At 39.9% G+C, this 27,056-nt stretch overlaps 1 protein-coding gene across 2 annotated transcripts in view; it reads left to right on the top strand.

Annotated features, from left to right (window-relative positions):
- Fur2 (furin-like protease 2) overlaps positions 1-27,056 on the top strand; it is a 406,778-nt gene that overhangs the window by 360,365 nt on the left and 19,357 nt on the right. For both annotated transcript variants that reach the window (XM_076782798.1, XM_076782796.1), the window contains exon 4: positions 26,692-26,796. In XM_076782798.1, coding sequence (XP_076638913.1) covers positions 26,692-26,796 — 105 coding nt within the window. The remainder of the gene's footprint in view (positions 1-26,691; positions 26,797-27,056) is intronic.

Below are 27,056 nucleotides of genomic sequence, written 5' to 3'. Positions count from 1 at the left end.
GACGCAGCTTAGTTACAAATACGATGGTTTAACGTAAATCCGTCGTTTAAATTGCAACTCCTTTAATCCCATTGTCATTGTTGCAGTGCATACCACTTAATCCTTTCAATGTTGTGTAGACTATGCGGTGCAAAAGACCTGTCATTGCATACAGTATCGCCGACACTGTAATGTTGGTCAACAATGTTTCGTAGAATAATTATGCTGCAAAACGGGATTCATTACAGATTTCTGTAGAAGAGCAAGAAATCAATTTAGGGCCCTAAGTAAACGTAAGATGCAAACGGTGTCCAGTAAAATTATTTTTCACGACGTTTTAAATTCGCAAACGTTTTACGGACGAGAGCGCATAAACGTTTAATCGGCTGCATAATTCCTAGTTACTTTAACGTCGTTACGGAGATCGAATCCACGCGTGCGGGGGAGGTTGTCGACGATGTAACAAGCGACTATCGTAGCTTCGAAACCGGAATTTCATTTCGCTTTAATTGAACGTGGTGTTGCGTTCCAGAGCACTAGTAACAATCCACGTCGGGTTACGATTTCACCTCCTTTCCGTATTCGCATTTCCACCGGGTACACGCGTGCGGTTTTATACGCAGGGCCTTTGTGTGCATAAGCAAATGAGACAAACGTTTTCTGTACATTACACAGCAGCTGTATAACCTCAGCCAGCTGTGAACGCACAAACTACAAAGAGAAGGCCGCGAACGGAACATTCCACCTGTGTCTAAGAGACAATTTCAAATATACTAGTCGAAGATACTTGCTTTGGCGTCTCCTCCATGGATTGATTTTACGAATTTCTTTACTTCGTCTCGACGAAATAAAATATTTCCCTAACAAGCAGTCGCGAGTCTGTTTCCAAATTTTATGGAGATTGCCGCGTACACGGGGCCGTTGAGAAATTTTATTTCTTTCGTAATTTTTTTGTTCAAATCGCCCTTAAACTTCTCCGCTGGATGGAATATATTTTATTCCGTTTTATTGCGTTTCTCGCGTGGGGTGTATCGAACGATGCACGATTTACGAGAAAACCTTTCGAACGGAGATCTTAACTCCGCGAATGTTCGAGCAATATGGGCGTATGAAATTCTGTCGTCCATTAACGTATTCTCGAAGCTTAAGCATCGCGAAGAAATGCGTTTCTTTGCGATGTCGCGCGCGATGTTGCGTTACATTCTGCTCGTCTTATCGCGCGATACCAAAAAAACGAGCCAATTTACTTCCGCGAAAGGAGTGACTTTCATTGCTGAGTTCTGACTGACTGCGTCGACGAGACGGAATATCGAACTTTCAAAGTCGAACGGCTTATGAATTCTCCTTTCAATTTCTTTCGCGGACGTTAATCCGAAACGTCGGTTTACGTACTTTTCATTTGAACCGTGGAAGGTTCTACGAACCGTGCACGCGTTAGAGAAAAGAATATTTTATTTCTCGACCATAAAACTGCGAGAAATTCTTCGCGAAAAAAGGAACAGAATAATTCGAAAGAAGACAATGCCATTGAAAACTTTGCAAGGAAATGTAATCCATCATTTTTATCGTATTGCAAAGTTTGCGAGTGTCCATTGCGATCGAACGTCAATCTTAACCAACTGTTCCGCGCTATCAGTCGGTTCTCGATGGAGCGCGTAAGTGGTTGCTTCGTGGTAATGGTTACAGTCGATATAGGGGGTCTCCAGTAATTTCCAATAATCCATTTTGGCAAGGATAACGCTCCATCGATGCGGTCGATAATCCATCCGTGCAAAATCTGCTAGACGATCATCACTTTATCGTTGCTACTATGGCACTACGTTACCAGAGTTCTTCAAACCTTGTTCGCAAATGGCAAATCAAAATTCTAGGTAAACTAATTCTTTCCTCGGATTTCGATTTCAAAAATTCGAGCAAACTTTTATCGTCTCTTATAATGTCGTACTGCCAACTATTTAAGCTACATCAAATATTCTGATAAGTGTCTATCATCTTGGCCGACCCTCTTTTGTTAGAAAAATCCACTGAAGTGGGAATGTGCCTTTAGGTGGCTAGATTCAAGGCTTGACTCGACTCTAGATGAACCCTAACAGACTGCACTGTTCCCTCTACTGGCCATCCTTAAGGACTCTCACTCTCGCACATGTACACACAGAATCACACACACTGAAAGCCGCCACTCAGCCACTTCAACGCCTGCTTGCGTTCCTAGACACCTTACACCCGAACATCTCAGTTAATCTCTTCCGCATAATCCCTCGACACTTGTAATTAGCACTACTGTCGCCCCAATCCCGTAACACACAGATTTCGCACGCCCCCACAATGCGAATTCGGATGCGAATCACTGTCGTTCTACGCCTAGGATTAAATTCTTAAATTTTTCATCTTGATCGACTACGTTTCCCTTTTGTTTCTTTTTATGGATAAAGAATAAATTTAATATTTATCTCCGTCAATTTTTTAAGCGTAAACAACTTCCTCTAGAATGCAATCCTAATGCTGGATACTGTTACTTACCAAATAATTACAAAAATCAAATCAATTTTCAGCATTATTTTTGATACTGAATAAATTAAATCGATAGAAACTCTAAACAGTATTAAAATCTACGTACATCGACGAACATTTGAAGCTACGATAAGCCATACGTTTCCTCAGCGTTTCTCAGCCCTAAATTTTTCCTAGCCCTTCGGATGAAAGATCAACGAAGATCGACCGTTTCCCGCGGAAAATTAATACGTTGGTCTTCCAATTTCTCTACGATTTTTTTCAGTTATTTCGACCGGCGATCGGACGAAAATATTCATTTCGTCGACAAAATCAATCGGCGATCCCGTCAGCGAGAAAGTTTGCTTTTTCTATCGGTTGAAAACGTGGACGAGATTCAGTCAACCCCCTCCCTCCCCCCGCGACACCCGTGGCGAGTCTATTCAAAAAGCCGTGCTGCGTTCGTCCGGAGTACGATGAACGAATTATGAGCGTCCTTTGCGCAAACATTTTCCCCGACGATAAGCGTAAGGGCAAATAGACGGTGCAATTACGCGTTTCAGCTAATGAAGCAATCTCCGCCTCGTCCTTGTTATCTCGTTGCATCCGTGGTAGCGCATGCCCGCTCGTATTCAACCATCGAGACGATGGAAGATTTCCCGCGGGCCCCCTCATATTCCTCGGTGCCCCGGAGACCGGCAAACGATAGTGGGAGGGGGTTCCAGTGCACCCGGGGTAGATTTCGGACGCGAAATTTAATAGGTACCTCGTGTCCCAAGAACGCTCGACCAACGGTCCCGGCTATTCTAATAATTAAATTCATTTTCATACGATTGCCCTCCGAGCCCGGCGGAATTGCACCCCCGCGCCCTCTACTGAGATAGATCGTCCACGTTTCCATACGTGGACGAGCTTTGACTCCTCTCGCCAAACCCTTTCTTTCTACCCTTTTCATCTCCGCTATCTCCCCTTAGCGTATCACTTCTATTATTGTTATTATTTACAGTGTGTTAATAGTCTTGGTTGATCATCGATATTTGAAATACATATGTCTCTCCCTCTCTTAATACAATATTCAATCACGTTCTGAAAAAGTATAATATAGATGAGAAGAAATGAAAAAAATGAGTGCAATATAATTTTCCAAGGAACCCCAAAATATTTAAAATCGCCTTCCCGGTGGGATGTGGGCCCCATGTTGAGAAACACTGCTCTGAACGCGCCCGTAAGGTCGATGACAGGGTTTATTAAAGTTTATAAAAGCCTGAGAGCAAGTAAAGCTGAGAAAGTAAAGAGTACAAAATGAAAGTAGAGTTGAAAGCGCAATGAATTGAAACTGAAGAATGGTTTAAAGTGTTTATAAACGTTGCACTTTAACGTGGTTTAATTATCATTGGAAACGCCCGGTGTTATTACGGCTATAAACGGAACTCTTTCCACTAAACGATCTGTCTTGGTTCTCGCAATGTCTTTCGCAGACTTACCGATATATTAAATAACAGTTAAATTACTCTCGTATAATAACTTTCGGAAAAATTGAAAAATTTAATAATATTTACTAGCAACGCTTTCGTATCTAGCCAATCATGATCCTCCGTTCGACTGCAGGTTATCGATCCCTGACCTAACCCGTTAACGAACACAGTTAATAATTAAAATAATTACGCAACGTGTACCGGGCGTTGTAATTATTTATCGCGTGTACTTCGAATCTTCCGGCAATTAAAACCGAAATCCAATGTTGTCAAAGAAATATACCTTGATCTTCCTGACAATTGGACAGAAGAAAGGACCGGAAAGGGCCGCGGTTCGCAATTGATAAAGAGAGAAAAGGAGATTTCATTTTCCCCTAAGAATTTCATGCGCCCACGAGTCCCTCGATCACAAAGCAAAAGGAATTCGTAAGGAAGTTGCGGTCATTTTGTTGGTATCCTTGGAAACTTCTAACCCCTCGCAAAAGACTTCTTTCGCCTCTTCGACGACTCCTTAATTAGGAACGAACGGTTCAGTAAACTGCCGCAAACAAATTTAATTATTCGCCCTTCTGTAAACGTGATTCTAACTTACGGTACCTGGGCAAACCTCATTTATAATGTCAGTATGAAATACAATACGTAACATTTTACTTAACCAATGCATATGTCGTAAAATTAATAAACTGTCGCAACATGTATTTCTGATATCGAAGAAAATTAAATGTTCAAAAATTTTGAAATGTCTTTACTTCTGTTGTAACATAATAGTTCGTTTCTATTTTATAATTTCTCGACTTTCAACTTCATTTGTTACAATTATTCTGTTCCACGTTAATATGTTCTTTATTTCCTACCATTATATGTAGTACATATTTGTAGTATTTAACTGATTTGGAGTTTGCTATTTACTGCTAGCCTGGTGACAAAGAACGATATGTGTTAAAGTATAGTAGACAGTAAGATAAAAGAGAATATACAAATCGCGTATTGCAGTGTTTCAGGAAAGCTGTAGCCAACATTTTAATGTGACTTCCACTTTCGTAATTACAAAACAGGAACTAGAATATTTGCTGCCGGCCAATATAATTACCGGTGCTTTAATTTTACTGGCGACTATATTTTTACGTGACGGATGTTCTTAAACCCGAAACGCTGACACGGCAATCAACGTGTTGATGGATTCCCTGGAAATTGTTACTTCTGCTCGAGCTTTCATGTTGATAAACACTGGTAATGTTTACATTCTAGCCTCGATCGTAGTGTCTGTTACGTCTACCGTTGGTCTGTTTCTATCAACCAAGCTATCACGAAGCAAACGCGAGTACGTACACATGCTGTTTGCGTTAGGAGCTTGTAATGGAAATTCTATGGCAATGGCTGGGAGTATTACAAGCAACTATTTCCAAATCGTCGTTATTCGGACGGACGCGTGAAACGGAATGGAAATTGATCCACGACGTTAGATCTTCGGGGATTTTTTACAAACATTTCTACCCGAAACGCGACACGTCGACGTTTTCCTTTTAATCAGAGCCATGGAGTCATGGAGTTGTTCATTATTATTACATTCAGTGAACAAGTTACCAGATACTTTGTCAAAAATAAAAATTTTAATTCTGTGAGAACCAACCCCAGTTTTCCTCTGCGTTGTTTTTAAAGATGGAAGGAGCTGAGCCGCGAATCGAGAATTCTTGAAGGGCCACGCGTGAATAAGCTCTCTGCGAGCATACAAGATAAAACGATATAGCTTCGGGTGCACGGCAGACAATTTCCTTCGAGAGGCGCCCACCCACGCCCCCTCCAACGAAGACGAGCGATGCTCACGATGCGTGTCACTTCCAGAACGCGAGATCGAAAATCAATTTCCGGTAAACGAAACGGAAAACAAGGATTTGATGCGAACATTACATATAAATACGACCGTCTGTTAAGAAAACGGACATTCGAGCTCGCGTATCGCGGCAATTTTCTTGTCGGTTTCGATTATCTTCTTGTTCCAACGAGTCGTCGAGAAAACGGACAACTCGACGTATCTAAAGTCTTCTTATAGCAGTTACTTATCCTGAAAACTCGTTATGTAACGTTGAAAAATACGGAAGATACAGCGTGCTTCGAAAAAATTTCGAAAATTATTTTATTACCTAAGTTTTGTGAAGTGTCGAGAGAGCGACGTATTCGTTTCTATTAATTTTTAATTGCACTGTGAATCGATTTATTTTTTGGCCAAGAGTCGTAACTGCGATTTCTCGTACGAGCTGTTATAGTTCCCATTTGATGCGTTAATGGCAAACCGCGCAAACACAGGAATTATAGATGCGTCATAGGCGAACCGGGGGGATTTCCGATTAAATTCTCTTGGGGTTATAAGCTCCAAGATCGACCACCTTAAGCGTGATCAGCTGGCTTGTCGTCGGCCAGTTCAATATTTAATTATTCGTTTCCGCAACCGATGAGTCGAAATTCAATTCTTCGATTCAGAGAATGATTAATTTATAATTTATTTTAGTTCAATAGCTATCGAAGTATAAAACAGATAAAAGTATTATTCAAAATTTCTGTATGCAAGTTCGTGGATCCCGGATTAGGAATCGCTGTTCGAATAGACCATGTCGAATTCATCAATCTCGATAGACAGAAAGCTGATCCTACAAGGGATGGGGGGAGAAGGGCTATGACAGAAATCAATTTCTATTTTTTACGATTCACGCTCGGTTAGGATGAAATAGCGCAGAAAGAATGCAGCGAGCGTTAGTTGGCGGTCGCGGGCAACGTTAGACACGTGGACCGCGTAAAAAACATCACGAACCTCGCTTAACGCTGGAAACCGCGTTTCCATTTACGAGAGTACCCCGGGGTTATCAAGGATTCGTCGTAAATTTTTATTGGTCGACCAGTTGCGGATTCGACGAACGTTTCTCCGCGATCGCGGGTTCGACAGCCTCGTATTTTCGATCAAAGCCGAAAACGAGGATGAAAAAAGAACGAGGAACGGGAAGAACTGTCCCGCCGAATCCGACCTAAGCGATTCCACGCCGCTTTCCAATTGTTTTCGCGGCCTGCGGAACTATCTGAATACCGCGCGGGATATTCTCAAATCTTGGAGAATCGGCGACGAGGAGCGAAATTGTTATCGACGAGATCGGGTCGAATTGCTTTTTTCCCACCCCCATCTACAATTCAATACCCGTTCGCTAGAGTTCCGTGCAGATTTATAATTAAGAGGGAGCGATCGAATATTAACATTAAACCTAGTACCATCAAATGACCGTTTCTTTAAAAGTCGTTTAAAATTTCTTATAGTAAACGTACAATTTTTCAACATTCATTTGTATTCTTATTGTTTGTTTTCTGAGAAAAAAATATAGTCTTGCCTACCACCACCGGTCATCTAACAGGTTGAACGGTTTGTATTTTTTTGTAAAAAACCAGGACAAAATTTGGTATCAAAGGTAAAAAGAGAGAATCTTCAGCCACTGTCTTACAATAGTCTAACAATGCGTATTAAAAATAGTTAAAATTTAGACGCGTGCAGTTCCGAAATTACTAGTGTTTTATCCAAAATTGAACCACTGTTAGAAGCGGCAAAGCCTCCCCTTTAAAATGGCTTTTGGTTTTTGTCGATCCGACTTTCCGTTTTCGAGATATCATCGTGTAAAGACAATCGTAATTTTTAAAATTCCGCTACGCCTGACTCTCCGCCTTACGCAAGCCTATTAACGCGTATTAAAAATACTAAAAACTTTAGACGCGTGCTGTTCCGAAACTACTAGTGTTTTATTAATTATTGAACCATTGTTGGAAGCGGTAAACCTTCCTCTTTGAAATGGTTTTTTGTTTTTGGCGATCCGACTTTCCGTTTTCGAGATATCGTAATTTATGTAAAAGGTAATTTTTTTTAATTTGACTATCTCTGTCTCCGTCTGACGCGTCGCGTCGTACCTCCTTGTCGCGCGTGAGTCGAGACAGTCACGTGACCAGGAAGTCGTAGTATTTCCAAGAATTTACTACGCACTGTCTACAATCTACGCGCGCGGGGGATGAATGAACTCGCGCGAGCGCATCGAAATGTAAACAAAACTTCGGACGCTTCTATCTCCGAAACTAGCCACCGCATCGACTTGAAACTAAAATCCTCATATCTCCGGAACTAATAAAGCTATCGACTCGTACGAACGCTCATTTTAAAGGGCGTTTTATCCCCTACCCGATGCACATAACAACTATTATTTTTTACCCTGTCTTCTATGTTTATTTTACAATTTACTTTGACGCTACATACCTCAAAAAAGTTTCAGCAACTCCTATTGCTTATACGACTGGTGTGCGACAAAACTGGATTATAAACTGCTTATTTAATTGAAAATGAATCTAAATTTGTATACAGGATGTTTGGGTAATATCTAGCCAGCATTTTTTCGTAAATAATTCTTTTCTCCGGAACGAACTATATCCTCTATCTAATGAAAATTTCAACGTAATTTGTAAATTTTCCGTATCTAGTTAAAGCACTAAGTATATCCATTTAGGGAAACAGTTTTTTTCTTCATGATTCGTCAACGTGTATTATCAACGTTAATACGTAGTTTATAGTCACTCTGGAAAAATGGGATCCAGCCGTAAATTCCTCGCGTCGAACCGATCGGTGAGAGACGGGCGAGCAAAAGGTCTCGAAATATGGCGGAACGTATGCAACCGTAACCTCCCGACAAGGTTACCTCGCATGAAAATCCATGCAGATAGAAATGCTCCCGGCACGCTTAAACTCGAGGGATGGCAAAAGGATCAGAACGGTGCAGGCCTCGGAGCTCCGCCGGAAGATACTTGAGGGATTCCGAATCATTTGGAACGATTACCTCAGCAGTTACTCGAGACCGTCCTGCGTCGAACGTACATATATCATGCGCGATACCTATGTACCGGTAGCACACATAATGTACTCCGTTACGTTCGAGTATACGAGCGCGACGACGAAGACTGATCGGCCGACGTCGTCCCGGATACCGTCTCTGCGATTGAGTTCGTCCTTTATCTATTTACTTTAGCCTTCCCCGCCGACTTTGCTTCACGATTCCTCGCTCCGTTCTGCCATTTGTTCGCTCGCGCTCAATTTGATGCGACTTCGAAAGAGACCGGCCGTGGCACCGGGGAGCAGAGCAACCGATTTCATTCCGTATCGGGTCACCTGACAAGATCTGGGTCGCACGATCGCGTTTTACGATCGATCGCCGGGATTTCACGGAAATTGAAATATTATATTCCGTTAGGGGCTACGCGAAAGTTTCCCTTCGTTTTTACAGATTTCTTTATTAATACTGCGCACTCGGATCGCCCACCAACAGCTCCAGCACGCTTTTTTACGACGCACTGGCGAACGAATAGTTTCTGATCAAAGCGTTGGAACCAATTATATTTTTTTTACAATCTTATAAATACGTAAGAAAAATCAAAGTATTATATTTTTTCTAATGTGCGACAACTAGAGCAAACGATACAAATGAAATGCCCAATTTAAAAATTACCCTTCTTTTAGAATAAAAGAAATTCAACATTTCCTTTAGTATCCAGGAATTTGTTGAAGTATTAATACCAGCGAAAATGATACCTCTTTCGTGAAAGAAAGAGAGAGGCGAGAAAGGAGAAAATGATAGTTCGAAATTGGTTTTCGAAGCGGGACAAACTACAGTTACAAGGTTCCACGTTTTCGATTGAAAATCGCCGCTTACTTTCGTGTTTCGGAAATTTTATTCCCCTATTCGTCGTCCTAGTTTTTAACCTTTCACCCGTTGCAAGCTCTGTCGAGCGTTATTGGAGGCCGGGTTATCTGATACCGAAATACAAATCAAGCGTCGCGTCGTTAAAGATTGCTAGACGTGGCCTATAAAACATGTCGAACGCGTCGCGCTCTATTAAACGTTGCAGTTGGTTTGTTGTTACGCACGAACGCTCCAATGGATCCAGTTTGTACCTGGAGTTGTTTAAACGCTTACTCAATTTCCTCTCTAATAGTCGCGGACGTGTTTGTTAAAATTTCAAGGTGAAACGTGCGAGCAAACATAACGATTTTGTAGACACGCAATGTTCATTATAAACGCAGTTTTTATAGAAATTAACTTGTTCGAAAAGCTGACGCATGGCAAAAATATTTTGCGATCCGACTCGATACTAGTTTTACAAAAAATTTTAAATAATTCAAAGATATCTCCTTCAGAAATAGTTCAAAGTGAACGTTCTCGTTTCATTTCAGTTCGTGATAAAGAACCTCTGAGAAACTTGCAGAAATATCTTAACTTTTTTTATTTATAATACTGCTACGTAAGTTCGTTATACAAACGAGTGGCTCCTTCAAGGCGGGGACGTTTATTATACGGTCGCGAGAAAAATGGGAAAACTAGGTCTCGAAGTGGAAGTTTCCAAGGGGGCAGTCCTTTGGAAACATTTTGGAAGACAAGCAGCACGAGTCACCGTGAGCTCTTAGGTCATCATAAACAAGGATTAGCAATCCAAGTCCAACATTCACGTTCGAGTCGACGAAGAACAGACTCTGGTTAGAGATCCGTACCGTCGTAATACCGTGGAAGTTTATTATTAAAGTTCGTAACACCTAATCCGTCTGTAAGACAGAATGAATTATTTGTTGCTAACCGGCGTCAAGAACTTGGATTTAGTTTGGGGGTTGCTAGTTCGTCGCGGCCGAACATGCTATACATGTTGAACACGGATCGCGGAATGCAAAATGGAATTTCTCGACGCGTGCAAACATCAAAAACCTCGGGGGAAACGTGACTCCGATGCATGGACCGTTTATTTTGAGTGCGGTTGCGTTCGATTTTTTTGGGGGAAAAATTTATATATAATTTAACACCAACTTTTTGTTCTCGGTTTGCCTTACGCGTCGTAATTGTAAATCTAAAATTGCCGACTGTTATGTTGTTAAAATAATAAAAAGCAGAGTACGGCATAATTTACAATGTTCTTACTGGAGAAATTGTGAACTAACTTAGAGTTAAAAAAACGGATAATAGAAATAAAGCGTGACAAGAAGAAACAGCGAAGCAAACAAAAAATGTTGACGAAGGTGATTTTGCACCAAAAGACTGAGTAAAGCGAGGTCGAAAATCCCCGGTGTAAAATGGTGTTTTGACGAGGCAAGTCGAGGCTGATCGGCGTCAATCGACGAAGGATGCTGCAGGTGCACTCAACGCATAAAAAACAATCGTTGCCGATCATTTGAAACTGATGGTGAATGGGAAAAAGTTCCATGAACGTGCGAACCGTAACGCGGCGTGGAATTTGCAACTCGTTGCCAGCGTGCAATGAAAATAATCCATTTCTGAAACAAATAGTGACGCGCGACAAAAAGTGAACATTGTACGATGGCCGGAAAATGGCTGGAGAGCGATTAAACCCGGATGAAACGCTAAAACGCACGCTGGAACCATCGCTTCGTACTGAAAAGATAATTAGAAGCTCGACAATGCGGGGGCGTTTCTAGACGTGCAATTTTTAAGCCTTCTTTGCTATTTTTTAAAAGGAAAATCGTACACTGCTTTCTATTAGGATTTTATACACGTATTTACTGGTGTTTCGAGAATACAAGTTATTTTTTTCAAGTAGAAATTATGAAAATTGTACGAACTACGAGTCATCGAAGAAAGTCATTTTAAAGGGGTATTCCAATCTAAATAAATTTTCAGGTCCTCTTTGCTATGGTATTTTTCTAAAAATCTTGAAACGGAGATTGTTTAGCTTTTTTTTCGTCTTTGCCGTAAACGAGGACGTAATTACGAGGATACGATTCGCAAAATGGAGGAGCTACGTGAAAAGATACTCCGCTGGAAAGGAACGGAATGACCGTTTCCGCGTAAACGAGCGTATCTCCCTTGCTTTCAGGTATACAAGATGAATCGTCGTGCGACAATCATACGAGACAGCCAGTCTCCAGTCAACGGAAACTTCATTCAACGTGCTGCTAGAAATATCGATTCGCTTTAATTAAAATCGATACCAGAGACGAAAGAATTATTGAGTTCGTACGACGGACGGATGACAGCGCGGAAGACTAATTTATTTATTCTTATTTGTATATATCAACAATCAAAAGGTATCAGATAATAAGGGATTCTAACCGATTCAAAATATTTTTTATCGTATTATATTATCAGTATTTTTCTCCTGCGTTTTGTTTGTTACTAATTTCAATCTATAGAAACAAGCAAGGATAAAAACAAAATAAAATCATTTTTATGATCGATCGTGGTCTGATTTACATCGTGTTTGAAGGATTTGGGGAATGTTCAAAAGTCGTCAAATGCTCGCAATTTTGTTCTAACCGAGTTTCTCTGATTTGTGGAATTATCCGCCGCGCAGAAGCGGATCAAAGAGAAACGTATGCGACGGATTACGCACGATTTTGCGTCTGATAGCTCTCCGACGTGGAATCGCGCGGGAAAATTCGAATCGGGGACGTAACAGTCGCAAAAAGCAGGAGGTCTTTGGCGATATCAAAGGATACGACGGAGTAATGGAAGAATAGGTCGGTAATTTATTTTTAATTAAATTCAGCCAATCGGCGACGTCATTCCGAGGCATTTCGTTTCCATTCGACGGAGGGAACGAGTAATTAATTACACGATGCCGCGTTGCGGTTTATCGCTTACTACACCGACACGAACAAAACGATATCGCTTTATTTTTCACTCTTTTCGGACTTTGTTCGTTTGTTTATTTCGTGAAACATTTCATCGGGGCTTATTACAATAATACTGGACGCGTGAAAACGTTTTCGTTTAAAATTATAAATAGAAAGTTGGTTAATAAAACTTCGACAAGCCGAAACCTCTGCAACTCGAAGACTGTTAATTTAAACTTTCATTCTGCAAATTTATTGTATATATTTTATTAATCGAAAGCTCCGTCAACTCCAACGCCAAGTACCGATGGAACATTAAACAAAATTGAAAGTGCGAGAAGCAATAAATTCGTCGGATACTTAAAGAAAACGATTGTTTCAAACTTCCGGACCAGAACGCGGCCCTAATTGCCGGTCCAATTACACCCAGTTCCAGTTTCCTAAATAAAAAGGGGTTTATCGTGGAATTAGCACGATCCCGTTTCACAATTTTCAACCGGTTTTTTACCCCTTTCACAAACTTTCGCCCCGGAGATTCTGTTCCAAGCCGTATAAAATCATACACACAACGCTCGCGCGGAAATAGGAGACAAACGCGAGGCAGCAGCGACACAATATTCTGTGTACATACGCACACGCGCGGCCTAATGTCGTTTCCGTGTTTCTGCTCGGCTGCCGGGGGTCCGTTAAAATGTTTCTTTGTCTGGAAATGAAATATCAAAAGAAAACGTTACTCCTCTCTCGCCCAAGTTTTCTCGCTAGCACCGCCGCCTACTTTCTCCGTGGAAAATGTACATGCGCGCGTTTAATGACCACGCCCTTTATGCGACAGCTGGAAACATTTTTCCGACCCGTCTTCTCGCGCACGACTTTCAATTCGCGACGTTCGCCCTCGACGAAAAAAGGAACTTACCCCGCGGAATAAGATGCGCGTCTTCGAGCAGCCGTGCATTTCCGGTCATTAGATTCCGTACGCTCGCGCGGTGAAAGACGAACCAAGAGAATGGGGGATCGTTAGCAAGGTACGTGCCTTTCTCCAGCAACATTCAATACTTTTAACAAATTAAGTGCTCAGGATTTCGCGGGGAATTTTTGCCAAACGGATGCGCGGCTCTTTGTCAGACGCAAATGTGAAATCTGGCGTACGAGAGACAAAAATATCAGTTTTACAAACGACGTTTATATGTACCGTTCTGATTGTCGCTAAGAGTTACAAATAACAGTTATGAATGCATCGAAAAAAATTGAGCATGAATCAGCAACTGATTACTAAAAATTGTTCTGCACCACAATTTTATATTAAATAAACTGTTTTCCACGAGTGAACTTATGAAATGATCTGACATGAAGTAAAAGAAGATTTGGATGAAAGTAGAACACAGTGAGGTCGCTGACAGGAAACCGTATGTGTTCTCCAATTCCGATACGAAGTGGGTCGAAACAGACCCGGGTCTGCGGGGGATCGAGCTTCGATACGTTACTGTATTATTCGCGAACATAATCGCGAATGCAGCGCGAAGTCTGGAGCGGGTATCTCGAATTCTCGAACCGCAATTTCCTTTCCTCTTCCCTTTCAGCCGCTTCCGGTACCCTCTTTCCCGGCAATTCTAACCGTTTCCTCTTAGACTGCTTATCTGGTCTCTTCGTGCGGTTCGGATTTCGCCGATTCGAAACAGAACTCATCGTCAGCTTATTTGCTACGTGGCTGATCGATATTTTCTGTTCGTACGGAGAGAAATAGTTACGCCTCGACGGTTTTTCGTTATACGAATCCACGGATCCGCCATCTTTTCGCTTGTTCTTACAGAAGCGATAAGACACTGACTGGCTACGTTTTTTAATCGTTTGTGCGGACGAAATATCATTACGAGAGTTGTGATATTTGATAAGATTTGACATTTTTTAATTATAATTCCTGACACAATTCTAACACGTGTCTTGTGATTCGAAGCTTGGAACTATCGAAGCTCTTGATAGATTCGCGATCGTTGTAGAATAAAATCGAAAGAAACTTGTTTTAGAATCATGTTTGCCTATTTGAAAGCCATCTTACTCTTGAACGGTAGACTGAACGTATCAAACGTATCGGTATCAAAAGTTATCGCCTCTATAAAGCAGTTACGTATGTGCTTCGTTTCTATTAAACAGCAAAAATATTTTAGCCGTAAATCTAAAAGGAACGTTACGTAAATATTTTAATGGTATAGAAAATAATGGCAGGTCCATTTCGTAATCGAACAGGCTATTTGCCGAACGTGCGCCCGCCAGGAGGATTTTATATTCCCTGTAATTTAACTGGGACGAACATTTTTTCCGGCTGGAACACTTTTCGCGAAAAAAATTTCCCTGGATATGGCGTTCCAGAAATTTTTGAAAGGATCGTCGCTGAATAAATCGACCCTTTCATATTGGACCCGTTTGGGCGGGAATCGCAATATACGTTCCTTTCCAAACCTGTAGTTTTGTTCTTTTTTTTATTATTTTAATTAAATCAACCATTCATTCACTGTACCGGTGGTTCCTAACCCATGGTCCAAAGACCCCAAGAGGAACGAAAATAAATATTATAACTGGAGGGATCCGCCATCATGTTTATAGAAATTTTTAATATTTATTTTCAATACACAATTTATTGATTGATTTAACTAATATTTAAGAACGCTATTTTGAGGAAAATGGCCCTCGAGTTCCATTAAATTGTGAAAAAGGATCCCGCAGAAACGAAAGGTTAAGAACCACTACTCGATTTGATCGTTCTTATTTGAAATCCTTTTTTCAGCGAAGACATAAATGAGCAGAGCGTTCGATTCCTTACATTTCGTCGTAAACGAACATAAGTAAAGTATTTACGGTTATTTTATTTCCATAGTTCTCATTTACTTCAACGATAAGGAGTTTACTCGATGGCGAGGAGAAGATCTAAAAGGATGAAATGCTTCTCGATCTTCCTCGGTTTATCCGCAAAGGGACGAAAGATGGTTTTATCAGGTTTATTATTTGAATTCAGTCATCTCTGATTAACAATAAATGCATTATCGTAATAGTCTATTAAACCTTCTATCGAATTCGTTTGAATTGAATCAAAAGTTTCTCAAAGATTCTGTACCTCGGATAAATAATTTTATAACCTGAGCAATTGTGTTTTTATTCATTGGTCTGCCGATTGTACTGGAATAGCTTTTGTCTTACATTTTTAACTACATTCGAAGCTACGAAATGCGAAGAAATGAACTGCGAGAGCAACTCCAGTTAGAACTGTCTTTCATATATCAAATTCTGGTTCGGCGTGTTCCCAGGGGCTAACCTGCGTCATCTTCCATTTTAGACACACAACTTTCACGTGCTCTAACGCAATCGAGACAGGATATGGAACAGTCAGTAAAATAGAGCGACAGGATACGAAAATATTTAGTACTAGACATGTTTGTCTTTCACGAGCTAAATCTTACGCGCATTCAACGATAGAGTAATTATTCTCGGTTCATAAAAATGTTCAAAATTATATTTAACTACTGTATAGTAAAACCGTAACAGCAAAGAAAGTAAAATCTCTAGAGATTCGAGATCGAAGATATTGGTGGAAATTCTGGAATATCTAAAAATTTAGTTAATTCGATGCGACGAGTAGAAATAACGATACTTTGAAAGAATCGAAACTGTTCTACAAAACTGTAATCCTGCTCGATAGAACGAAAAGAAAAGGCAATAAAGGAATAGTTCGCAAATTAACCATTTTCAAGAAACAATGCCTATTATTTGAAACAAAAGCTTCTAACAATACTGGATTCCCCATACGAACGCTAAAAGCAAGCGTGTAGAAGCATTTAAAAAATGTACGAAACTTTTCAATGCACGCTTTTCTCTTTCTTTGTCTCTTAGGAATTTTTCATATTTTGTTAAATAACGTTTAACGCGTTCCTCTCAAAACTATACTTTTTAAACTAATTTCCATGAAATACAGGATGTCCCAGTAATCTTGATACAACTCAAAAGAAATTAATACTAACACTTTTTGGTGCGATACTTGATTGTCGAGATAATTGAATTCGAAAATATGTAGGACACGCGTTTTTTCGCCCAGGCTTCGAAGACCACTCTAAGTTATTGCAATACTCTGTAGTAGGTGTTCGAAGTGGTTTTATTTGACCACACGTCCACACGCGCGTCGATACAGTGCATCATTGACTGTCGCTCGCGTTCGAACAGTCCTGGCTGATTTCAAATTCAATTGCATGTATTGTCTATTCGTTTCTGTAATTCCTGGAGAGTTTTTACCCGAGACCAGGTTGGAACAGCTTGTCTACATTCGTTCTAAAACAGCAGACCACCGTATAACACAGAGGTTACACAAGGAACCGTGTCACGCGAGACTTACACGTCGCACAGAGTGTGAAAATACATGGTTTTGGTCCCTGTAGGGTCGTGATAATAAAATATTTTGCATTTCAATAAAAAACAAACACTAGATTTAATTATTAATTTACGATTTAGGAAACACAATATTTTTGTTTACCAACAGTGCACTAAGAACCGAAAATCGAAGAAAGCATTGCTTCTATAAACAAACCGTAAATAATAATTAACGTACGTCGTCTACCCGCGCGTAGTAATATTTATGAACGATTATAACGCGAATTAGCCTTTTCCGCATAGAAAAATGTTCTCGTTGCGGATATTAAGTTTCACGCGGTCATGCCATAATGCCATCCGTGTTAATAAGCGCAGCGAAAAATGCATTAACTTATTATAAAGTAAGCCTTTGTGCCACGATAACGGCACAAGTATCGTTACTTTCATCGTTCCCTCTAGTCTGTTACAACGAACGCGAACGAACATGATTGCCTTATGCTGTCACTTAAATTTGTAACCCAGTTATTATTATATTAACTGCAGAAACCGGTACCCAGGCGCTCGTAGTTGTGTACAACGCATGCGTAGGACGCTTAAACGTGGGGTACAAAGTGTTCGTAATTCGAGTAACATTTAGGTTTCGCTAACTTTTTAACGAATATCGTTATTATAATAAAAGTGGACAGAAAGCAAGTCCATTTTCCTTTGTTTCGATCGAAAAAATTTGAGGAGTTCTACTCAGTTTGTACAATTGTTTTGTAAAATACTTAGTACACTGTATAGATTTCGACACCCTCTTTTGTGTTAACTCAAATATTACTGTAAACAACAGAAACGGCTAAGAAAGCGTGTGCAATTATAGCTTGTTACATGGAAAAATGTAAACATGCAAACTGGAAGTCATTCTAAACCTACTAGACAAGGATTAAATAAATAATTCATTCACATATTAACGAATGTAATGAAAAGATTGCATCAGTGCTACTTGAAAGTGATCTATTGGAGACAAAGATGTTTGATCGTGCCAGAAGATTTTCAAGGATACCACAACCCTTCAACTTATAGAGTGTAGGTGGAAAACGAGTCCAAGAGGGGAGACGTGAATATAGGGCGGATACCGTAGTAGATAACGGGGTAAGTTACCACAACTAGGGAGGAACTACTAAATCAAACCAGCCAAGAATGCCTTACGATAACCTCCAGCATACCATGGGTCATCGGTCTGTTGGTTAGCTGGCGTCCTTCGCCTAGGCGCTTTACCTGCATTATCGTCCTAGGACAGGACCGAATTAAGGTAATTCGAGAGGCCCACAATAGCTTGGAGTTTAAGGCCTGAGGATGGGAACAGAATTTCCGTTAAGTACCGTACACTTAAGCGTGGCGCCATAAGGTACTCGGATGGCTTCGCTGAAATTCGTGGACAAGCTTGGAACGCACTGGGTGGCTCCTTAAAGTATCCACTTTCGATCGAAAACAGGATGACGAAGTCGAACTAAAACTAAAATTATAAGCAAAAATTAAATTCGTTTTCGCTTGAGGTATTCTAGACCTTCATTTGATCGAACAATAGAATTTTTGCGAAATATTTTATCGTGCGACTGAAACTTGTATTTTTATTCAAGGATTAACTTAACTTGCATATACTTGTTATTTGTAATTTTTCGATCCAGTTGTGACTATAAAAAAAGCATTTTCGTAGGTAAAAGGTCAGCGTTATGTTGATTCGGAATTCTGCGAAGCTTCGATACTCGAATTTCGATTCGAGATTTTAAAAGCCTTGGTTATCCGAGCAGTCGCGAGCAGAAAGATATTTTCGAGATTTTGTGTCAGTTTCGTAGTCGAAGCTCTTGACGCGATCGGTTTCTGCGAATAACTGGATTTGGACTGGACGCAAAAATTTCTATCCACGCGAAATTTTTAAAAGAAAAGATTAAATAAAATCTTCATCCAAATAAATTGCGCGTCATAAACAATAAAAGACAAAGCTAACTAACTGAGTTAGTGCGCTTGTGAGATTACCATTTTATTTATACTAATATATTGCATTTTTCTTATCGCGACTGTTATATTTTAGCAATGTCAAAGCGGATTTAAAACAGGAAGTGAAACTAGAACGCTATACTGATATAGAAATAGCAGCATTCAAAAGGGAATAATATAATTTGTACGGTTTTTTTTTCATTGCAATGTCACTTGTTCTGCTACAACATTTTCCCAATCGCAAAAACCTTTCAATTCCGATCGCGTTAATATTCAACGTTTCATTGTTCATAGATTTCTTTTATTTCGTGTTTGCTCTGTAAACAGTCGCTCGAACCTGCGCAATAATCGTATAAAAATAGAAACAAATGGACAAAAAAGAATAATTATTAATCTATCGTAATTTCACTCTTTCGTCACGCTATTTACTTTCTTCACGCTGTCTTTATGTTCATTCAGACCCTCAACGTTTAAACAAAATTTCAATCGAAAATATCGGTTTCGATCTAAAATTATTTTATGGAAACAAAAAGACTCCAATTAGTAAGTTCAATTTCACCTTTCGCGGGAGTCGAAGGTTACAAGATAGTGTCTGACCGCATCATCGCTCGAAAAAACGCCTCATGACCGTCGTTGAAATGTAATCAATCATCCGCTGCATTCTCCTGACACGGTACCATCTGTTTCTGCCATTAGAAAATTTTTTACACTCTAAAATATTCAGTCGTCACGAGTAAGTCGTGAATGCAATTTCCATCAAAGGGCGCGAACTTTTATGCAAATATGATAAATAAGTCTGGAAAATGATTAGCGTGCACTTTTCTTATTTTTTAAAACCAGTAGCTTCGGTTTTGAGGATCCCTGGATATACAGGGTGATTCATAAATATATATTCATGAATCTACGCGTATCTAAACACACGTCCTATATTCCAAAGTTTTCGAGTTACAATGATTAAAGAAAATGTATACGTGGTCGTCGGATGTGGAAATTTCCATGGCAATAAAGCAACTTCTTTGGCCGTAATCCCCTACTTGCAGATGGTAGGAAACAATGAAAAGAGCCGCGTATCGGGCGATCCTACCGTAAACACAGGTTTGGAAGTCCAAACAACGATACCCCAAACATGTTCAGTTTGCAAGTGTGGATCCAGCTTTACGCTAGTCCGTGGCGTTTGTGTTTTCGCATGGAACATGCAGGGGATGGTCTACCGATCAACGCAGAGGTACGGTTTTATTCCAGGCAGTCAGCACGCTCCTCGTTTCTCGATGTATCGAGCCACGCGGTTGGAGAAACGCGAATGCTGGGCATCCGTTGCCTATATCCGGTCCGACGAAGAGGGTGAGGCCATGATATCGGTACTACGTGTTCAGCATTGCAGAGAGGGAAAACCGACGATCGTGGTTTCGAATTAAACGCGAACCGATGACGAAGTTGTTGCCGACAAACGCGTCGTTATCGTCGAAAATTAAGTAAATTTTGCGGATGCCTGCGAATGCTTTGCCGTTTTCGTCCTTTATCCTGTCATGGCGGACACGATCGATATCTTCGATCTACAGGGCGACCTATAACTCGCTCCACTAGAGCCCCGGTACGGCTTTTCACCGAGGAAAATTAATAGAAAATATTACGATTCGTGATTACTGAAAATTCAATAATTCTTGTAAATGAGATTGGCAATAACTTTTGACTTGCGTTCGAAAAATCCTCTGGTGAACCTGACAAAGATGTCGGAGCAAGCCTTTGATTCACGAACGAATAAAAATTTTAGACTCGTTCGTGAACTAATTTTTGTATTTAATTTTTGTATTGTAACGTAGAAGTTACAGTTAGTTTACGAGTTAATGTAAAATATATGTTCGTTGATCGCGAATGTGCCCAACTCTGACCGTATCGCTTGTCTCGGTGTCTGACCAGTACGTGATATTTCTACTTACGGCGGTCTTGTTCGATCGTGCGAATGAATGTTACTCTCTGCTTATTTCTGAATGGGGAAACGTCCGATTGACGGTTATGCCAGGAATAGGGCACCGTGTGTATATTTTTCAATTAAGGCCGTGCGATTCATAAGCGTACACCAGCTGCAACAATGGAGGCAATAAACGACGAACGCTAACTGCCCCGCGGTATTGTTGTTTCGAAGAGGCACTCGTGATAGGTCACTTCTGTCGATACGGGAGCATAGAACCGCGACCACCGGCGCGGCAAAGCGTGTCACTAAAAGTAAAAATATCAACAACGACAGATTCGATATCGACCGGAATCATGATCGTTCGAACGAAACGCGGCGACTCGGTAATCGATGCGCCCCGAAACGTTTCAAAAAATCGCGAACGGAACACCGTATTTTTACTTTTGTTCTTTCTCTAAATACAACCACCTTTGGTCGCGATCGACACCGTTTTTCGGTCCCGAAGACCGATGCGTTTATTTATCGAAAGCAGGTCTTGCGTGGTTTCGACGCTGAATAGAAAAACCGTCCTTTTATCCGCTGAAATTTGATCAGATTTCAAAACTTGATCGCTTATTATTCCTCGTAACTTTAAAATGGACTTTACAACACAAATATATTTCGAATGTTTTGGTAAAAACTTAAATTTGTGTTTTATTTTAAATCTGAACTAGCAGAGGTCAGTCGACGAAAGAATCTAAAACATTTATTCGTTGTTTGCGAATAAAATTTGCCCCATTTTGCCGTTACTGACTTCCCGAGAATTTGTCGCGGAAAGTTTCTTTTAAAACCGACGGCAACACTCGCGAGAGGAACTGTATATCGTCGAAATTATAAGCTTCTCTTTTACTCTCTGCCTGCTCTTTTCGTTTTCTGCAATTTTCCCCCGGTCGCTTTATACCGCGTCCTTCGTCCGTCTTTTATTTCCCCCGCTTTTATTGTCCCAGTTCCGTTCTTTCGACGGACGTCTTCCTCTCGCGCGAATATCCGCCCGAGATTACCTGGTCGTCGAGGTGTGGATGGTCGTCGCCGAAAAACCACCAAGATTCAAAGATTCGAGGAGAGCCCCGCGCACCGAAGTGTCTTAAATCAACGTGTCGAAGCGTAAACAATATCGGCGTTTCTCAGAGGCTGCGTTCACTCGTGAAACGGATTCCCGTGCACGTTGGGAAATCAAGCCGGCAACTTGCAACGGCCACGGTATATTGGGTTAGCTTTTTACTTCGAGCCCGCCACCGAATCGATCCGGTCGTGCAAAAACGTGTAACGACTTCGACCCCGTAACTAGCCAAGTCCCATCGAAACCGCTCTAAGCCAGGCCGGTTAAACTCCGACCGCAAGAACAGGATCGGGCAAATTTTATTCGCGAATAAAAAATAAAAGTATCTCGTTCGTTTCTAAACAGTGATACGGTTCAAACGATTACGAAAATAATTGGTTCTGAACTGTTACATATCTGAGTTCGAACAATTATTACGAAAAAATGTCAACTGTTACTATATTAACCGTGATTATATTTCTGTGGTGAATTCAATTAATTTTTATGGAATTTGTGAAAATATTTCAAGTATGGAATCTGAAATCCGTCAAATTAAAATCCGTAGATCTAGTGTTAAAGAAGTTTATTTAGAAGAATTATTTTCTTGTCGAATTTGACAATCTGGTAAATTATAGGTTACAGTAAACAGTAAATGGTCTCTCTAAACGTTGGAGAACTTATTTATTCGGAATTATATAATATCCAATAGAAGGAAATCTAAAAATGAATTAGGAGAGAGGCTATCGGGTTCGGACAATCAAGCTAACGAATAATCAATAATTCGGACTGCATTGTTAGTTTGAGGAACAAAGAGAGTGAAGCTGTAATAGTCGAGGTAAACGACCGACATGTTAGTTAGCGAGTTCTAACGAATCCGTCGATCCGATTTAAATGTTTAGAAATATCCACAAATCACGAAACTCTTCATTTTCAGTATGCACCAGTTTGAAATTTTTCTGGATTTACTAAATCTATTGCAAGATGCATATTTTCAACATGGAACAATTATTCAAAGTTATTGTTTACTTTGCCCAAAATGCTCGTTTTCTTTGTGGCTCACCGAATACTTTGGGGTCAAGTTTCCTCGAAAATTGGACTAGATATTTATAAAACTTTTTATTGGATCCCGATACGATCTTCGGTTCTTAGAATGTTACCGGTCGAGTAAATATGACGTGCTACAAAGGAAGCACTCGAACCCGGAAGTAAAGAGGAATGTCCTCGACCAACTACGTTTCAAATAGGATAGACACTCGTCGAGGAATACGAATGTTGATACAAGACATTTTCATTGTTGTCTTTTGTTCCGCAGTCAATAATACTGAGTTCTCGAACTACTAGCAGAAAAGAGAATGGATATACCTTTTAAAGTACTATTCCGTATGATATTCTCTATTTTGTTACTTAAGAAAGTCGCAAACAAACCTTGAGGTCCTTCAAACGTACCATTAGGATCCATTAAGGAACGCGACGAACGCTTACGCGATCTACGTATCACTGAAAATTTATTATGATTCATCGAGTGCATTTCGAAATAGATTATTGTTCAAGTAACTCTGTAGATTAATTTTCAAATAACGTATTTCAAAAATCTCTCATGGTGAGAAAGCATCGAAGGCTGGACGTAAAAATTATCTGCGAAACACGGAAACGTGCCAACGAATCTTCTGGAATTGAAACTATATCGTAGCATTACCAGCGAAACGTGCCCTATCAAAGTCTGTAAAAATCGCAAGATAAGGGAAATTCAAATTCTTTCCTTTTCCTTTCCTGCCTTTTCCGCGCTCTTATCTTTTCCCTCGTTTTCCATTTTTCTTCCTGCTTCCTCGACCGACCCTCTGCCATTTTCCGGACTTACAGTAACGATTATGACGACGCTCCAAACGATTGTAGGTTGAACCAATACATAGCAAAATTACAGCGATGTAATAAGAATCTCGTTTCTTCTGCATTTTCTCAAAGGTAGCAAAAGGTTATTACTTCCAGATCTATTTTCTTATCAAACAGTGATTTGAAAATATTGCGTATCGAGCGAGAAAAGGATTTCCAACGAACCTAAACAAACGATAACAGTTTGTTTTTCAATAAATCTTGGAAAATTCTGTAATCTCATAACGGGAAAAATAACAGAAAATTATTAAAGAAAGGTAAAAGAGTCGACATTTTTGTTAGACATTTGGTTAAATTTCAAGTTAGTCGAGCATCGACGATTCAAACACCAAAATTCAGTGGCACGTCGGTATTGTTGGACGTTTACTGTTAATTATGTTGTAATTTTCGTAACGTAGAGTTGAAAACCGTACATCTAGATTATTCCTCCTTCTACTCGCGCCTAACATATCTCTATCTTCCCGACGCAGGTCTATCGCATTAATTTAGGACAATGCATGGCCGCAACATCTCACATTATACCACAGCGTTGGTAATCGCATCAGCTTCATCTTCGCGGTACCGACACTCAACAAACCAGGTTTAACGATTTCTGCAACATATCTCTATTACGTTTCTGGTTTAGGAAAATAGATGTTTGGTTTAAGACAGTGCTGTTTATAGCTGGAACCACTTAAGAGGCTTTGTCCCCCATCTACAGTTTGAGTCATGTTTGTGCGGATTTAGGTAACGTTGGGTAAATGTTATGGTGGGGATAGTCCTTCGGTTGCCTTGAGCGGCCAATTGATTTTGCCTGGGCATCTAATCTCCGTTGGATTAATATGTACTCTTGTACTTACTTACTACGCATCCGCCGACGAATTCAATGCTACGGAATGGTATTAGGGTAAACAAGAAGTGGACGTGAAACCTACTGTATCGCGAGGCAAAATTTAAACGAACAGGAGAGTAATTTCAGTTAGTTTTATTACACGCGTGAAAAAAACGTAACGCGAGAAATGGTTTTTGGCTCTTGAAACTAAATTACACGTTTTTCTGACTTTTTTCACAATTTTTATATTTTTATGTACGCTCATAATTTTTCTGGCTATTTAAAATTCTGTTACGTATTTTTCTATTATTTTTGTAGACTGAGGTATTTAATTTGCGTAAATATTAAAAGAAAACAACGTAAATACGTATGGTAAATTTTTAAAAATCCCTTGATACGAAACTTAACCATGTTTGGAAATAATTATCTCGAAACTTTCACCACTACAATTTATTAAATTTAAATTCACCGACTGTTTGTTTCTACGAAAACCTCGTTCAGGTGAACGAATATTATCTTCTTTGCGCGACCATTTTTGGAGAGTCGTTGACAAATATCGACAACTTTATTAGCAAATAATTCACTGGTAGAGTATAACAGAATTACAAAGCCGCGGAGAATATTCTACGAACACTTCCTTACGGTCATCCATAAATCTAACTGCTCAAGTATTTCATAACTGATAGAATATTGCTTCGAAGGGGAACTAGCAAGATTTATCAGATGTCTCCGAAAGTAAACTTCCCTTGCAAATATTTGGACGATATTCCATCTAAGAAGCGGAACAGTTTTCGCATCGGGAAGTCTCGGTAAATATCTTTGTGTGTCTTCAATTTGAACGTATTTTGGAGTCGTTTCTGGCCCAAAAAAACTTCCTCCGTCGAACAGAGAAAATTTCTAAAATATTTCTTTCCGATGCTTCTACTGCCGTTTTATGTTAAATAACCAAAAATCAAACGTAGAAGGAATTTCCACAAATCGACGCTCGTGAAATTTGCACACATTATCGTCGCTTCATCGAGTAGCGTGAATTTTCAACAGTTGTCTCGAAAGCTCCTTTAAAGTCGATTCAGAATTAATGAGGTGACAGCGATGCCGTCAACGTCGCAATATAATTCGGAATTGTTTCGATTCGCCAAATTACTATCTGACTATTAAAATATTTAAGCGTCTCTCGCGTGGAAAATTACCGGGTCTGCAGTCTGGCATTAATTGGTACGGAATCGCGGGAAACATTTAAAATGCATTCGCAAATAATGCGAGCGTCGATACGCGCGCGGAAGAACGCTGAAGAAAAACGAAATATTACAAATATTTTTAAACGCGTCGGCAAAACATATATTCGATTTTCGATTGGAAATGAAAGGCCAAAATAAATATAATCTGCTCTGTGTATTTGCAAACGATAAATTCCGAACTTTCTTTTCTTTTTAAAAATTCCGTGGTATATGGGATTAAAGAAGAGAAACAATAATTGTAGTGGATATTCTTGCAAGTGTTTTTAAAAATGGAACATTAATATTTCCCTGGGAAAAATTTTAATGGGGGATTCTAGAGGCCAAAATAAAACGAAAATCAAGAATTAAAATTTGTTGATGAAGGCTTCGTTAAACAGTTATTAACGTTTAAAGTTCCGACCGTACTGAATTTTTTTCTCGAAAATGCGCAAGATTTCGGGGGTAAGTCTAGTCACCGAAAATGATTGTAATTGACCCCCACAACCGAAAATAATTTTTCCAAAACGATTTGAAATTTTTTTTTTCGTCGAAAAATTTCACACCTTCTCGAATTTTTTTCTAGAAAGTGGGTAGGATTTCGGGGGTATGTGTATTCACCAAAAATGATTGTAATTAACCCCCGTAACCGAAAATAATTTTTCCAGAACGATTTGAAATTTTTGAATTTAATTGTTAATATCTTTTTAACGAAGCCTCCATCAATAAATTGGTATTCTTGATTTTCGTCTTATTTTGGTCTCTAGAATCCTCTATTAAAATTTAGTTCTAAGTAAAATTGTAGCGGTGTTACGATAATACTGTTTAAAAATTGGCGCACGGGGAAAGCGAGAAATTAACAGGAGCTTCTGTTTATTTGCAGATTGGAGCACTGAAGGAGTACTTCCTGTTTGCTGACAAACGACTTCACAAGAGATCCCTCTCTACCAGCGAATCACACCATAAGACGCTAAGGGATGAACCGCGGGTAAGTGATTCCATCTTCGGTGTCTCAGGGTTAAGGCGCGCTCATCAAACTCCAACGGCGAATGCAAAGCCCAGACACAGGTGCAAAACACAGAAGCCACGTAATTTCACGGTGTCTGTTATGGAGCAACGCGCATTGTTTACTTGGCATTCTAATTTTCTACCGTTCACGAATAGTGGCACCGGTGCTTCTTGAAACAAACGACGAACTCACGCAGTTACATAATGTCGTACGTGTGCTGGTGTAATTCAACAAGAGCA

This window comes from Colletes latitarsis, chromosome 2, assembly GCF_051014445.1.
Source record: "Colletes latitarsis isolate SP2378_abdomen chromosome 2, iyColLati1, whole genome shotgun sequence".
Lineage (NCBI taxonomy): Eukaryota > Metazoa > Arthropoda > Insecta > Hymenoptera > Colletidae > Colletes > Colletes latitarsis.
This window is presented reverse-complemented; position numbering and strand designations above follow the sequence as displayed.